This window comes from Lithobates pipiens, unplaced genomic scaffold (assembly GCF_037356315.1).
Source record: "Lithobates pipiens isolate NorthernLeopardFrog02 unplaced genomic scaffold, aLitPip1_a1.2 Scaffold_13, whole genome shotgun sequence".
In the NCBI taxonomy this organism is placed as follows: domain Eukaryota; kingdom Metazoa; phylum Chordata; class Amphibia; order Anura; family Ranidae; genus Lithobates; species Lithobates pipiens.
In genome coordinates this window covers 322,516,378-322,533,670 of record NW_027507718.1, presented here as the reverse complement: position 1 = coordinate 322,533,670, position 17,293 = coordinate 322,516,378, and the positions used below count along the sequence as shown (strand labels likewise).

The 17,293-nt window shown below is 42.6% G+C and overlaps 1 protein-coding gene across 1 annotated transcript in view; it reads left to right on the top strand.

The window, feature by feature from the left end:
• The window catches only part of LOC143975011 (uncharacterized), a 76,395-nt gene extending 59,258 nt beyond the window's left edge, over positions 1 to 17,137 (top strand). The window contains exons 14-15 of the mRNA XM_077476923.1: positions 283 to 410; positions 12,779 to 17,137. Of these exons, the coding sequence (XP_077333049.1) occupies positions 283 to 410; positions 12,779 to 12,902 (252 nt within the window). The 3' untranslated portion in view covers positions 12,903 to 17,137. The remainder of the gene's footprint in view (positions 1 to 282; positions 411 to 12,778) is intronic.
• The last annotated feature ends 156 nt before the right edge of the window (positions 17,138 to 17,293 follow it).

Sequence of the window (17,293 nt, the reverse complement as noted above, 5' to 3'; positions counted from 1 at the left end):
GTCACACATTTCTGTTTCCGTTTGTTCCCATATAGAACCTATACTTTATTTCGGACTGTTGTCTGTGTATGTCATCCTATTAATTTATTCAAGTAAAGCGTTTGAAACGGTCAGGTCACAAAAACACATTGTGGTATGAAGATAATGATACAAGAGTTTATACAGTGTGAAGATGAAGTGGTTACCAAGGGTAACGAAGGTTTCTCGTAATTGTGTACATGTGACAAGTGAGATATTCTTGAATATTCTATACAAGAAATTCTAATTTCCTTACTATTCTAGGTCTGGCAGTGGATAAGGCACCAAGTGCAGCTGGAAGATGACAGCAGAAAAGTGACAAGAAATATGGTCCAGTGTCTTGTCCATGATGTGAAAGAAGAGCTTGGTGATCATATGCAACTTTCAGATCTGTAAGTACAATTGGTAAAGTACCCGAAAAGTTACTTTAGTTACACCGTATTAATGCTTAGGCCGTGTCTATGTTCAAAGCAGTGGTGTCGCTATGTCCAAAGCAGTGGTGTCGCTAGGGGCTTCTATTGGGGCTGTAGCCCCAAATCTGGGGCCTATAGCCCAAGTCTCTTGCTGCAGGGTCCCTGCCTAACCAGTGGGTCATGGCTGTGGCAGACATGCAGCATTAGAGGCAGATGAGAGGAGAGAGGTGGGTGGACGAGCAGAGATGACATCATCTCTCTCCACCCACTCCACATCACCGCTATTCCGTCCTCACAGCTGGGCCTCTTCAATGTGGGAGCAATGTGCACTGGGAGCAGAGAGATGGCATCATCTCTCACTGCCCGCCACACATCAGCGATCTTCTGCCCTCAGCGTGGGTGCTCATTTTGGCAGAACATGGGCTTCTTCAATGTCAGAAGTGCGGCGTGGAGCAGGGAGATGACATCTTCTCTCACTGCCCACCCCGCATCCTCGCTCTCCTGCCCTCACTAAATGGACCAGTGCTGCCAGCCTGCCACCAAAGCGACAATGCACATTTGGTGGCGCTGGCTGGCATGGCAAGTGACAATCCTCAGGTGGCAGATGATGTGGCAAGTTACAATCTGCATCAGGTGGCAGGTGACGTGGCCAGTGACAATCTGTAAATGGCGGCAGGTGACATGGCAAGTGACAATCCGCAAATGGTGGCAAGTGACAATCTGCATCAGGTGGCAGGTGACATGGCAAGTGACAATCTGCAAATGGTGGCACTTCACGTGGAAGTCTGCCAATGGTGGCAGGTGATGTGGCAAGTGACAATCCACATTTGTGGCAGGCAACATGGCGAGTGAAAATCCACATCTAGTGGCAGGTGACGTGGCAAGTAACATGCTGCATCTGGTGACAGGTGACGGTGGCAGGTGACACGCTGCAGCTGGTGGCAGGAGATGTGGCAAGTGACATGCCCAGGGCTCCCACTGATTCTGCATTATGGTGAATTGAACCACTTCATTATATATTAGAATGTAACGATAGAAACAATGCGCTTCCATCACCCTGACACCATATCAACCATGGTGCCATGATGATTAAAGTGCCAACACCAGCCATTGCCCGTAAAAAATTGCTTACCACCGGCTTTTTTTTTTTTACATCTTTATGTTTGTAAGTAGTTACTGGAATTTATTTTAATGTTTTTATGTTAATACACAATGCAAGCTCCTTTTTCTTTGCCCAATATCTGAGGAACCACCGGATTATCATTCATATCAGTGTAAAAGAAGACTCTTCAAGAGGAGTGGTGCATTCTGAGCGATTTATGCTGAGCATTTATTTGTGAGGCATAACCACTTACTTGAGTGGTGAGTAAGATTCACATAGGGTGATCGCTTGAGGCGATTGCTTGTGGAGTTGGATAATCACACCATCTTTCCTGCATGTTTGGAACACAGCTATTTGCAGTTACAGTTGTGTGAGAAAATATTTGCCCCCTTTCTGATTTTTTTGCATATTTGTCACACCTAAATGACTCAGATCATCATAAAAAATGTATCATTACACAAAGATAACCCCAGTAAATACAAAATGCAGTTTTTAAATGATGGTTTCATTTATTAAGTCAAAAAAGCTTTCCAAACCTGCCTGGCTTTATGTGAAAAAGCAATTGCCCCCTAAACCTAACAACTGGTTGTGCCACCCTTGGCAGCAACAACTGCAATCAAGCATTTGCGATAACTGGCAATGACTTTCACATTGCTGTGGAGCAATTTTGGTCCACTCTTCTTTCCGGAATTGTTTTAATTCAACCACATTGAAGGGTTTTTCAGCATGAACAGCCTGTGTAAGGTCATGATACAGCATCACTATTTGGATTTAAGTCCGGGCCTTGACTAGACCACTTGAATACCTAAATTTTGCTTTGTTCGAACCATTTGGAGGTGGACTTGCTGTTGTGTTTGCCTCATTGTCCTGCTGCATAACCCAAGTGCACTTGAGCTTGAGGTCATAAACTGATGGCCGGACATTCTCCTTTAGGATTTTTTTGGTAGGGCTGAGAATTCTTTGTTCCATCAATTATGGTAAGTTGTCCAGGTCCTGAAGCTGCAAAGCAGCCCCACACCATAACTGACTGTTGGTATGATGATCTTGTTATGAAATGCTGTATTAGTTTTATGCCAGATGTAAAGTTAAATTTTTGTCTCATCAGTCCACAGAATATTTGCCTAAAAGTCATAGGGATAATCAAGATGTTTTTTAGTAAACGTGAGGTGAGCCTTTGTGTTCTTTATGGTCAGCAGTGGCTTTGGCCTTGAAACTCTCCCATGGATGTGATTTTTGCCCAGCCTTTTTGTTATTGTTGAATCACGAACACTGATCTTACCTGAGGCAAGTGAGGCATGCAGTTCTTTAGATGTTGTTCTGGGTTCTTTTATGACCTCCTGGATGAGTCATTGTCATGCTCTTGGAATAACTTTTGTAGGCTGGCCACTCCTGGGAAGGTTCACCACTGTTCCAAGTTATCTCCATTTGTGGATAATGGCTCTCCCCGTGGTTCACTGAAGTTCCAAAGCCTTAGAAATGGCTTTGAAACGTTTCCTAGACCGATACATGTACATTACTTTGTTTCTAATCTGTTCTTTAATTTTTTTAGATTGTGGCATGATGTGTGTCTTTTTGTTATCTGTTAGCGTGCTTTACTTTGCCAGACAGCTTCTATTTATGTGATTTAATTCAACAGCTCTGGCAGTAATCAGGCATGGGTGTGGCAAGTGAAATTTACCTCTGCTTTCCATAAATTGTGGTTACATAGTTAAATAGTAGGTGAGGTTGAAAAAAGACACAAGTCCATCAGATGTGTGTGATTATATGTCTGTATTACATTGTATATCCCGTATGTTGCGGTCGTTCGGGTGCTTAGCTAATAGTTTTTTTTAAAATAACAATGCCCCCTGCTGAGACCACCGCCTGTGGAAGAGAATTCCACATTGCCGCTCTTAGCCCTTGTACACACGGTAGGAAATTCTGACGGAAAATGTCTGATCGGACCGTGTTGTCGGATAATCCGACTGTGTGTGGGCTTCATCTGACTTTTTCCATCGGAATGTCCGCCCAACAAAGTTTGAGAGCTGGATATGAAATTTTCCGACAACATGGTCCGATCGGACTTTGTCGGATCGGAATTCTCTACAAACGATCGGACAAAGTGCCACACATGCTCAGATCATATTATGAAACCAAAGCTATTGGCTACTAGCCGCAACGTAGTCCCGTTGCAATGAACAAACGTCATCACATTCTGAATGATTGGATTTTCTGACAACTTTGTCCTACTGTGTGTATGCAACACCAGTTTCGGACAAAACCCGTCTGAAAAAATCAGACGGATGTTGTTGTCGGAATGTCCAACCGTGTCTACAAGGGCTTACAGTAAAGAACCCTGTATGTATTTTAAGGTTAAACCTCTTTTCTTCTCATTTTAATGAGTGGCCACGTGTCTTGTTAACTCCCTTCATGCAAACAAGTTTTATCCCTATTGTGGGGTCATCAGTATGGTATTTGTAAATTGAAATCATATCCCCTCTCAGGCGTCTCTTCTCCAGAGAGAATTAGAAGTTCAGTGCTCGCAACATTTCTACATAACTAATGGCCTCTAGACCCTTTATTAACTTTGTTGCCCTTCTTTGTACTTTGTATACCTAGAGTTAATCCCTTTTTTAATGCATTCCAATATTCTGTTTGCTTTGTTAGCAGCAGCTTGTCATTGCATACCATTGCTGAGCCTATCATCCACTAGGACCCCCAGGTCCTTTTCTATCCTAGATTCCCCCAGAGGTTCTCCCCCTAGTGTATAGATTGCATTCATATTTGTGGAAATTAAAGATTAATTCCTTGATGAATTTTTTTTTGATCGATCAAAATTCTTTTGATCGGTACTCGCTTCTCTGCCGCCTTCCTGGTCTTCAGGGAGTTCCGTGGGAGATCGGGTGACGTCACGGACAGCGACGTCACTGGACTCCTCCCCCCTTCCCCAAGTGCCTCCGTCTGCTAACAAAGGGAAGGTCAGAGAAGTCCGGTGACGCTGAAGTTCTGATTGAACATAACGCGTACAGGGGAGGAGCTATGTATGACATCACTCGCTGCTGCCCTACGTAATTAAACACGATTGTCGGCTTTACATACTGTGTTCTTATCATCTTTATGTGAGTAATTTGTGTTTGAACACAAAAATTTAATCTTATACTTAAGCGGTGAGCACTTAGATCTTTTATTTCTACCCATGACCTGACATCCTTGCTGAGATCCAAGAAAACGTGAGAGAAGTTTATGGTCCGTGTTAACCTTTTTGTTATCCGCTTACATGACCCGCTGTTTGCACAGGGGTCCATGCCATAAGGTGAGAGTGATTAGTTAGACTGGAGGTGAAGGGATTGCCACACTACTGTGGAAAAAAAATACTTATGTCAGTGCTACAGTATGAATTTAAAACATATTTGTGTGAACTGTGAAGTTAAGTCATGGATTGTGGAAACCAACTAGTGTCAGTTGATTGTATATAGTGTATACCACATTTACCACTGACTAATGCAGAGTTGCAATGCAAGGAGATCAGCTAAAAGTTGTTGGATCTGTATGTGCGTTATAATTAATTAAAATTAGTCGATTAATCGATTAAAAAAATCGATTAATCGAACACGGAAATTTTAATCAGTAACAGCCCTAATATTTTTGCCACCCAAATGCATTATTTAAAACATTTTTATACATTAAACCTCATTTGCCATGTAGTTGTCCACCCCATTAAATTGTTCAGATCTTCTTGCAAGGTTTTCACATCCTGCAGAGAAGTTATTGCCCTGCTTTGCTTAGTATCATCCACAAATACAGAAATTGAACTGTTTACCCCATGCTCCAGGTCGTTTATGAACAAATTAAATAGGATTGGTCCCAGCACAGAACCCTCGCCTGACCATTCCGAGTATTTCCCATTTATTACCACCCTCTGAACTCGCCCTTGTAGACAGTTTTCAATCCATGTACTCACCCTATGGTCCACGCCAACGGACCTTATTTTGTACAGTAAACATTTATGGGGAACTGTGTCAAATGCAGGTTCATATCCAAGTACACCACGTCTATGGGCCTTCCTTTATCTAGCTATCAACTCACCTCCTCATAGAAGGTAATAAATTGGTTTGGCAAGAACGATTCTTCATAAATCCATGCTGATTACTGCTAATGATACCGTTTTCATTACTAAAATCTTGTATATAATCCCTTATCATCCCCTCCAAGAGCTTGCATACTATTGACATTATGGCTAACTGGTCTGTAATTCCCAGGGATGTATTTTGGGCCCTTTTTAAATATTGGTGCTACATTGGCTTTTCTTCAATATGCTGGTACCATTCCAGTCAATAGACTGTTAGTAAAAATTAGGAACAATGGTCTGGCAATTTCTTGACTGAGTTCCCTAAGTACCCTCGGGTGCAAGCCATCTGATCTCGGTGATTTATTAATGTTAAGTTTCCCAAGTCTAATTCTGCCCTTTGTTAGCCATGAGGGTACTTCCTGTGATGTGTCACGAGGATAAACACTGCAGTTTTGTTTACTGAAGGCCCCCCGAATCCCTTGTGAAGACTGAGGAGAAGAATAAATTCAATACCTTCGCCATCTCCCCATCCTTTGTAACCAGATGTCCTTCCTCATTCTTTATGGGGTCAATGTGGTCTGTCCTCCTATTTTACTGTTTACATACTTAAAGAATTTCTTGGGATTTTTTTTGTTCGCCATGTGTATTCCATGTTCTATCTTAGCCACCCTAATTGTGCCCTTACATTTATTGTTGCATTTTTTATAAAGTCTGAATGCTGATGATGATCCCTCAACCTTGGATTTTTTGAAGGCCTTCTCTTTTTCTTTTATATGCATTTTTACATTGGCGTTAAGCCATCCAGGATCTTGGTTCACTCTTTTAAATGTATTATCCACAGATTGATGCACTGGCTAATGCCCTAAATGAACCGCTTGCCGACCAGTGCATGACGATATACATCGGCACACCGTGGGCACGCGTGCTCCGCAGACTAGACGTCTCGCGATCGTGTCTCAGAGCGGCAGAACGGGGAGATGCCCAAGTAAACAAGACATTTCCCCGTTCTTCCTAGTGACATGACAGAGATCTACTGCTCCCTGTCATCAGGAGCAGTAATCTGTCATGTCCTAGGAAGCCCATCCACCCCACAATTAGTCACTCCCTAGGACACATTAGTCCCTTGATTGTCCCCTTTAACCCCTTCCCTGCCAGTGTCATTTATACAGTAATCAGTACATTTTTACATCACTGATTGCTGTATAAATGACAATGTTCCCAAAATAGTAGCTTTTGAGTAATCAAAAGTATCCAAAGTGTCCGCCCTAATGTTGCAGTCACTATAAAAATTGTGGAACGCCGCCATTAAGCCCCTTTCACACTGGGACGGTGGGTGCGTAGACGGTAAAGCGGTGCTATTTTTAGCGGTGCTTCACCGTCAATGTTGCGGCGCTATTCGGCCACTAGCGGGGCGCTTTTACCCCCGCTAGCAGCCGAGAAAGGGTTAAAACCACCGCAAAGCGCTGCTGCAGCAGTGCTATGCCGGCGGTATAGCCGTGCTGCCCATTCACTTTCAATGGGCAGGAGCGGTTTAGGAGCAGTGTATACACCAATCCAAAGATCCTGCTTGCAAAAGTTTTTTTTTAACGTCCTGCAAGCGCACTGTTCCAGTGTGAATGCACTAGGGCTTTCACACTGGAGAGACAGGAGCGGCGCTTTACAGGCACTATTTTTAGCACTGTAGCGCATCAGTGTGAAAGGGGTCTCACTAATAAAAAAAAAAGTGAATAAAAATGCCATAAATCTATCCCCTATTTTGCAGATGCTATAACTTTTGCGCAAACCAATCAATATAAGCTTATTTTTTTTTTTTTTACCAAAAATATGTACACAAATGCATATTGGCGTTAAATGAATAAAAATTTATTTTTTTTAATATATTTTTGGGGGATATTTTTTATAGCAAAAAGTTAAAATATTGCCTTTTTTTTTTTCAAAATTGTTGCTTTTTTTTTGTTTATAGCATAAAAAAATAAAAACCGCAGAGATGATCAAATACCATCAAAAGAAAGCTCTATTTGTGGGGAAAAAAGGATGCCAATTTTGTTTGGGTGCAACATTGCACCACCACGCAATTGTCAGTTAAAATTAGGCATTCCCAAATCGCTAAAAGTTCTCTGGTTAGGAAGGGGGTAAATTCTTCCGGGGCTGAAGTGGTTAATATGCTCTTAAAGCAAATCCATCTCTCCTTCGTGTTCTTTGTTCCTAAGCTTTTATCCCAATTTATATCTTCTAGCAAGGTTCATAGTTTAGGGAAGTTGGCTCTTTCGTTAATCACAGTTCATTCATCATTCAGCATGGGAGGGGGCAATTACTTTTTCACATATGCCCAGGCAGGTTTGAACAGCTTTTTTTCCTTTAATAAATGAAATAATAATTTAAAAACCGAATCTTAGCCCTTGTACACACGGTCGGAGATTCCGACGAAATGTGTCCTATCGGACGGTTTTGTCGGATAATCTCCATCGGACTGTTTCCGTCGGAGTATCTGACGGATCAAGTTTTCCAACTTGTCCCTAAAATTTTCTGACAAAATGCTCCGATCGGACATACTCCGATCATGTGTAGCCTATTCCGACAGGCAAAGTGCCACGCATGCTCAGATCAAATTCCTAGACCAAAGCTATTGGCTACTAGCCTGAACGTAGTCCCGTTGTAACGAAATAATGTCATCACGTTTTGTACAATCGGATTTTCCGACAACTTTGTCCGACCGTGTGTATGCAACAGTTTCTGACAAAATCCAACGGATTTGGTTGTCAGAATGTCCGACCGTGTGTACAAGGGCTTAGATTTACTCGGGTTATCTTTGTGTAATATTCAAATTTGTTTGATGATCTGAATCATTTAAGTATGAGAAAGATGCAAAAAAAAATCAGGAAGGGGGCAAATACTTTTTCGTAGCACTGTATATCATGTGTGGGACTTTTGCACAGACTTTTTAATACATTTTAACACTTCATGCTTTGAATTTCTAGCATTTTCTGGAATCTATTAACATTGATTTGATTAGTGAGATGTTTGTTTACGTCAGAGCCAGCAGTGTCAATCAAAGGAATAATATATCAACCTGTTGTGACCTGAATTCCTTTGTGGTGTCATAGGTGTGGTGTACCCATTGACACATTAGGTGGCGGCATACTCCCAGCGAATCCGGTTATGGACTTATCTCCTGTTCGGCAAGTGCACTACCAGCAGCCCAGTTTTGTCCTTGAATTTTCCCAATGCATTTACCTTCATGAGTAGGATCTTTTTACATTGTTTTAATAAAGGCTTACATTGACATACTACACCAGAGCAGCAGCACTGGCTATTCCTTCCCCATCTTATGTTTCAACCAAAAGAATTGCCCACTTTTTTGTAAACTGTTTTTCAACTGGATAGAGTTCAGCAAAGATATTTTGGACTAGGAAGATTGCAGCAAGTCTGCTGAGCAGCCTCGGTAGTTGATGTCTTTGACTTTATGAGATAAAGATGATTGAGATTAATTCTGGGAAGCTCCTTTAACAAGACTGGCATCAGCTAGAGATCAACTGATCCATTTTTGAAGTCTTTTTGACCCCTTCCAAACCTGCAAAAATTTACAGAAATCAATCTTCTTTGTGCTGGCGCGGTTCCTATACCCATGCCAACTTTATTAATATTTTCACATTAAAAAGTGTTTTGGACTATATTCAGTCAGTTACTACTATCCCTCTCACTCCTTCCACTGAGGTATGCTTTCTTGGTTTAGTGGATACTACAGCACGTTCGATAGCTATTCATACTTTGCTCATGCTATTGCTTATAACTAGGAAACTCATTATTTTCTCCGTGAAGAAGGCCTGTGCCCTAGTTCTAGAGCTTGGAAAACGCTGGTAAACAAAGCTCTACCCTTTTACAAAGCTTCTCTCAAATAGGCTACTTGTCTGCCCATCGTAGAACTAGAATTGGATGCTGTAGCTGGTGTCAAGACCAGTTCCTGCTCTGGTGTGAAAATCACATTGTCGCTCTGAGGTGTTGTGCAGGCATTTGGCAGAGCAAACATCGCCTGTTTAGAATGGACGTCCTTTCGACCTGGCCTCTCCCATTGCTGCAAGAGAAGAAATTCCCCTGTAGGGTACTCATGGAGTAGAGTGGGAGATAGTGTAAGCATGTCCAGTAGGAGTGTGCATCAACCCCAATGTAGACCATACTGCAATGGTTCCTTGTGGCAAAAGAACAGGAGGCAGCATTTGAGCATCTTATAAAGGGGTCTAGCCGGAAGTGGCATTAAAGTGTGCGACAAGTGGTGAATCAGATACATTTTAGTGCCAAGCTTGACGTGTGGAGCAAATACATTCCAAACTTATCCTTGTTTTACACAGTAAAGATCAAAATATAGTCACCCTGTCTGACCTGTTCACAATGCTGGATTGTCAGGGTGGGCATAACCCCAAAGGGGCCTTCAGAGATTGGGGTCTATAGCAATAAGCCCTGGCCCTGTATAACACATTGCACCAAATGCCAAAGCTAGAGTATCATGCAGGATCAAATGCCAAAAACAACATTAGTGACTTGCCTAACAGTGTGGGGACTGGGTAAAGCATCCAAGGTTTTACTGAGGTTGCACCGATCCAGGTACACTGCTGCTGCTGTAGACCGCTTTATTAAAGAATTATTTTAGGAACATAAGAAAGGAAGCTGGTTTCTCTGGAAAAGAGCAGAGAGCCTTCAACTTGCAAAATTAGCCATCGCAGATTGGGGATAGTTATAGGGGAGGCATGTGCTCAAAACATCCCTGTGCCCAAGCACCTGAAGATATGAGCCTATAACCCATGGCGAGTCCTGTACTATATGATTAAGATAACTATTTTAAATGCATCAGCACCCAGTATATGAACTTGATTTGGGAGGAACAAAACTAGCTGCCAGTCAGGTATGCCACATTGTACATGTGTTGACAAGGAATATTCTGGGGGGGGGGGGGGTGGAAATGGATGAATGATTCATTAATATATTGTACTGCTTATTCACTGTCCCATTATAGGTAGGTGGTGACTAAACTGTATTTTTTAAATACTGGGTCACCATCCTGGCTCTGTCTGGCAGTGCTTGCTAAACCTCGGACCTATACCAAACTGCACAAAAGGAACAACTGCCACATACTGTACACATCTCAGCTGTGTGTTTAGCCATTTTCTGGAGTTCAACTTAGAAGTGAACCTGGGCCCAGACTATGCATACTAAAGATATTTACTGTATGTTATTTTAAACATGCAGAAAAGAAAATTCCCATTTACTTCTGCAAGTATAGGCATTATTGAGAAATGTAACTTCAAAATTCACAGAAGCACTGAAATCTTTGTGCCTTTCCTATTACATTCTATTGCAACAGATCTTAGCAGCCTACCAGCGTACACTTGTGAAAAGCGCCAACTTCAATTACCCGAAGACGACTCAGTGGGATTCCCTGTGAATAACTTCACAACACTGGGATGCTGATCTTGCCCACAGCTATTTGAAAGCTTCTGCATGATTGATCATGCAGTTATTACTTAGATTATCTCCGAACGATCCTCCCTGGATGCAGAAAGTCTGTGTCTAGTGCAGATAATTGTCGCATGACTGCTTACGAAGGATGAGCTCAGGCGTGTTCACAAACAGCACGTGTAGAGGCCACCAGGAAGTTGGCACTGCACAGTGCTAATCAAAGGCAGAGAGACCATCGCATCGAGACAATATCTCACTGCATGTGATTAGCAATACGCAGTACTGACTTCCTGGCGGGCTCTGAGCGTTCGGTTTGTGAACATGGCTGAGCTCATCCTTACTGGTTACATGCAAACAGCTGCAGGTGCTGTCAGCCTACCACTGCTTTCCCACCTGTAGGTATTTGCAGGGAACCCCACTGAATCTCCCATGGAAAATCACAGGCAGTAGCATTATCAGTGTAAAGCTGATTGAAACCTAAAGTCTGTTGTGATCTTTGAGAATTACTTCATAGCAAAAGCAGCTGAAAAGATCAGTGTGGGTTTGTTTTCATGCTTTTACTTCTGGTTAAAGTGGTTGTAAACCCTTACAAACCACTTTGACCTACAGGTAAGCCTAGATTAAGACTTACCCGTAGGTCCAAGAAATATCTCCTAAGCCTACATGGTTTAGGAGACATTTACTAAAAAGACAGTGACGGCTTTCTACGGCGCATGCGCCGTAGACAGCGGCACGCAGGAGCACTAGCGCCGTTAGCAGCATGCCGCTGCTAACGGCAACATGTCACTGGTGGCGGCTCCCTTGCGGATGAGTGACGTCATCGCTGCTCCGGCGCCGTGAGTGGCTAGATCAGCGATACCCAGAAGAAGATGGATGCTGCGGACTACAGGGGACAGCGGTGACATCGCTGGCTCCTGTGTCAGGTAATTGACACATAATGGGCTACTATGTGATGCATAGTAGCCCACTATGCTTTACCTTTGCAGGGAGACAAAGAGGAAGTAAACCCATTAGGGTTTACTTCCTCTTTAAGCATATATACAGCAATAGTCTGGGCACAGTTACACTTTAAACCAGTATTAAAACCAAATATTATTTTGTAGCTTACTGATTCTTAGATGTAATTGATGTATTCATTTACTTTTTTTAGGCTTTCTTCCATTTTCATTTGGTGAGCTAGCCAGTACATACAGTATGTTATTTTTCAAAACAAATGCTCTCTTGCAGTTACAGATATGGGGCAGACCATTTAACACTGGCAGGGGTGCTTAAAATGATCAGCATTTATGTAAACCCTTTATCTAAAAGGAAAAATACTGTTTGCTGTAACTGATCATATAGTAATAGCTGTAGTTTCGCTTCAATTTGATAGTGTATTTATATCTACTAGTACTTCTAATACACCCCTCCCCAGAGCCCGACAATGTTGCGGTCCAAACCACTGTGCTCATTCATGCAGAATGGGGGCACTCTAATACAGTAGGTGTGTTACTGGCAAGGTGAAGATAGCCTAAAAAAAAAAACCTAATACAATCACTACATTTAAGGACTGGTAAGCTGCAATATATTACATTTGCTGGTTTTGGGTTTAAAACTGCTTTAGGTGCATTTATGATCATTGGCAATAGAGGTTACATCTTATGTATAGAAAAATCAGTTGTCAAACTGGGCTCTTTCATACATAAATTTACCCATTTATATATATATATATATAAAAAAAAAACTAAAACTTTTTTTTATTTATAGACAGAAAAGAAGACTTCTTACTGCATCTGAAGTATTCATGGAGGTGGTTCAAAAGAGGGATTTCCCAGAATTCATCACTACTTACCTCAATATGGAGCACATTTTTGTCTGTGGTCATTTTTGAATATGCAGACACCACATCTTGGATGGGATGCCATAAAACCAACTAGGTAGTAAAGCAGTACAGAAAAAAAAAAAAAAAAAAAAAAAAAAAAAAATGAATACCCTTTCAGCACTGTTTCACAGAAGTCTAAACCAAAATTAGCATTTTTCAGATTACGGTGAGTCTTTCAAACATCATACTTGCCCACTCTGCAATGGAATCAGACCATTCCAAAGACCAAGACAGTGTGGCTCAGCATTCATATTCATGACTACTTGGGTAACACTGCCACCTTCAGTTCAATAGACACCAACCAAAAAAAAAGGAGGGATCCCCACTTAGGCATAACTCCTATGTCAGCTAAGCCTCAGTTCTGTAAAAAGTAATGGGGAATAGACCAGAGGAGGAGATCTGTGTCACGTGATGTATGCCAAGAAAGGGTTTTAATGCCAATTTCTTAGTCATACATCACAGGATGCAGAGGAGTTCATGCTGGTTTGGCCAAGAAGGAATGGAAGAGGATTTCAACTGAAATAAAAGGAATCAGCACGAGGTACACATGTTAAAGACTTATGTACCTTTCTGCTGACGCGTTTTCTGTCCATGCAAATCCTCTTTCATACCTTCTTGCCAAAACCAGTTTGTTCAGTATCACTAAAATGTCCTTCAACTTTACTCTGCACAACACAAGAAGCTAAAGTGGAGGAAAAGCATAGATCAGGGAAAATGGATCCCAGGAATTTACCAGGGCATCTACAGTATATGCCTGAAAATCCATGGTTCAGGACACAAACCTTTTAAGTTTGTTAAATTTGGGCACCAACAGATCCAAATCTGGCATCCCCCACAACAGAAAAATGAAGGGTCCGTTCTACTGAATTCAGCAGCTGATGGCTGGGAATGTGCATGGCGGAGAGAGCTGGAATGTAAAGTTCTGCCAAAGACAAGATTGGGTCTGCTTCTTCGTGACCAACATGCCTTCTTGTCCCTCCTTAATGTATGCCACAGCTGTAGCATTGTGAGAAAGCACTCTGATGGGAAGACTGTGAAGGTGGACAATCAATCAGTGGAGAGCCAGTTGAATTGTCCACCAGGAACTTTATTGACAACTTCTAATAAGCATGTTCTCTGAACTGTGAAATACTACAGAACACCATCCCAGCTCAACGGGCTGGCACCCATAGTCAAGACCTTCCCCAGTTCATCAGAAGGAAGGATTTTCCAGAATCTGGGTGGATATTTTCCACCCCGGAGCTGACTTGATCTCGGGAGACAGATGCATTAGCAGATCCAAGGATTCCTGACCCTTGCGCCATAACAGCAGGTGATTGAAGCTGCAGAGCTCGGAAGTGACACTGGAGGACCGATTCAAAGTTGGCTACAATCATCCCCAACACCTCCATGCATGCTCAAAGTGAGGGACTTTCCAATGACCTCAGGGACTCCACCTAGGTTCAAAGAGACAGGCATTGCTCTGTGGAAGCAGTACCTTTCACCTCTGTAATGTCAAATACTAAGCCTAAGTAAGCCAGATATGTCAAAACCAAAGCCAAGTTCCGGAAGTCCAGGTCTTTTACGGTTTGCTTGACAGTTTCTTAGCAGATTTCTCCCTAAAAAGGTTGTGCAGGTACCATACAACCAGGACCTCAACAATCCCAGAACCAAAATCTACACCTTGGTAAACACTCTAGGGGCAGTTGGCAGACCAAATATCAAGGTTGATAACTGAAAGTGGCAATCCTTCACTGCAAATCACAAAAACCATTGGTGAGGCTGGAAAAATCAGGATATCTGGGTTGGAATCCTTAACCACCAGGAAGTCCTCTTGATGAAGCAATCACCGACGGGTAAACTCGATCCTGAATATTTGTACCTTTAGGAACTGGAGAGCCTAGGTCAGACATCTTTGGCTTGGGAATCATTAACCAGTTGGAATCAAAGCTATGAGACCTCTTCTGTCAGCACAGGTAACCATTAGGATGGCAGTCTTTCTAGTTCGGAAAGAAAACCCGTTCTTTTTTGTGGGTTCAAAGGATATCCCTGAGCGCATAAAGCGTTAAGGGGTAAATCAAATAAACTCTAGCTTGTATCCTCTGGACTACACACTGCAGACCTGGCAGCCACAAAGGCCAATGAAAGTCCCCAAACCTGTGCATTTAGGAGCACACCTTTACTGAGAGGAGGAAATGCCTCTGGAACTGTAGGACCTGAGGATCCAGTTCTTATTAGAGAACTGGGATGTAGACCTTTGCTTAGAGCCTGAAGCTGGATGCTTAAAAAAGGAGCTCTTCTTGTATTGAAGGTGTCACCAGTTTCTAACTGGTCACCTACAAATTCCTCTTTAAGGGGAAGTACATGCTTTACCCAGACACCTTCTGGATGAAGGCATCAAAGGATGGCACAAAATGAAGGTTCAGTCTGAAAGGACTGCCTCGCAACTTACTTGCAGAGAAGTTCTGCCAACAAATACTTAAACCATAGGATCTATCTAATGTAGAAAGATATGGTGCCCACCCTTAAAACCAGCCATATGGAATCTTACAAAAAAAAGGTATCCACTGAGAAACTCAATGCTCTTGGAAAATCTTCTAAGCACTGCCAGATGGCAGGATCCTCCAGGTTAGATTCTCTGGAACAGAGCATGATTCACTCAGACCTTAAGGACTTGACAACCCCCCCCCCCCCCCCCCCAACACAGTCTGCAGTGTTACTCTTACCAGAGAGGATAATGCCTTAAAGGGGGCCTCTAAATTTTTATCTGTGGCATCTAGAGCAGGACCACCAGGTTCTTCAAGAATCCCATTGTTTGTAGGATGCCTCCTCCATGGGGGACTAGGGAGCAAAGCACGCAGAAGTGAAAACACAATTTTCCAGGTCAGCCAGATTCATATACATCACTTCCGGCAAGTGCGGGTTCATTGGAAAGGAATATGGATTTGGGACCTGGGGGTTGCCAAATAATCTCATGACGTTATTGTAATAGGACGTTGGCAGCAGCAACTTCAGGTTATTGCATACCATATCCAGGAAGCCCACAGAGATTTTAAATGCATAAGACATCCCTGGACCCAGACATTCATCCATAGAGGATTCCTGTTCCTGAACAGCCTGCTTTCAGTATGAGTATTTTCTTCCAATGCTTCATTCTCTCTGCAAAGGGGAAGAGTGCCTACGTGTGCACCCAAGTCATTCCAAACCAGCGATAAATCTCTGAAAACTATTAGGAGCTTTCTCCATCATTCTTTCTCCTCTTAACCCTCACCAAGCCTTGAACTTGTGCAGGTAAAGACGCCCATTAAACCCAGAAGGGAGTAACCACCCTAAGTGGAGTGTTGGCCTATGTCAGAACGCCCATGTCACAAGTCACCTCAGTAGATAAAGATCTCAATACTGGAGATAAAAGTAGATAAAGATCTCAATACAGAGGCAGCTGCACCTCCACAGTGCTGAAGGCAGATTGTCACTGACCAGTGAGCCATCTGTGCGATGAAACGAGCAGAAAACATGTACATGTACTTGGGGCTGGTACAGGTAAAATGGTGATCATGAGGCCAGCCCTATTAGCCCCTTTTGAGCTCTGCTGCTGCCATATCTCACTGCACGGAGAAAAACTGCCGGAACAAGACCAGGCGTGACTGCCACAAGTGCCATCAAAATCACAGGCAGGCAAGGTCAGAAAGGCCTATCTTCACCAATTAAAGCAGGTTCTCCCTAGAGGCTTTCATCAACTCAACGACCCTGCAGGGGATCACTGCCCTGGACCTGTATAGCAACCTGCAAATGAGGTCACCAGATATACTGTACCCTGGAGATTACTGTTGGCAGGATCCAGCAGCAACATTTCAGAATGTTCCTGCTTTTGTCTGCAGAGGCAGAGTACAGTCCCTCATCAGGTTGTGGCAGCTGTTTGTAATAAAGACCCTCTTTACCTGAACAGGGGTGTAAGGATGGGCCGAGCAATTAGATACCAAATCGTTAATACAAGGGAAATCTTCAGAGAGATATCTCTAAGCATATCCATCACGTACATACATTAGCTAAAAATGGAGACTTAGCTGAGCTGGGAGGGGTTATGTCTGGGCAGGGATTGCTGCCCATTTTTGGTCTTTGTCCATTCACTTGAATTTTGCAGCATAATCCAAGTAATGAAGATGAATTCCTCTGTGTCCTGTGATGTACAATTTAGAAAGGTTAGCAAGTTTTATAGGGGGAAAACTAAAAACACAATTAAAGCTCACATATACCAAATTAAGAAATTCTGCATGTGTTTTGTCAGGAAACCGCTCAAGAAACCCAAGTGTTATGAAAAGGACTTTCTTCATGGCTTAGGGAGTTTTCTGCCCAGAATAGCCATATTGATCATGTGCGATCTTGTCCCTTAAAGCATTCAAAGCATCCTTGGTTTGTGTGTT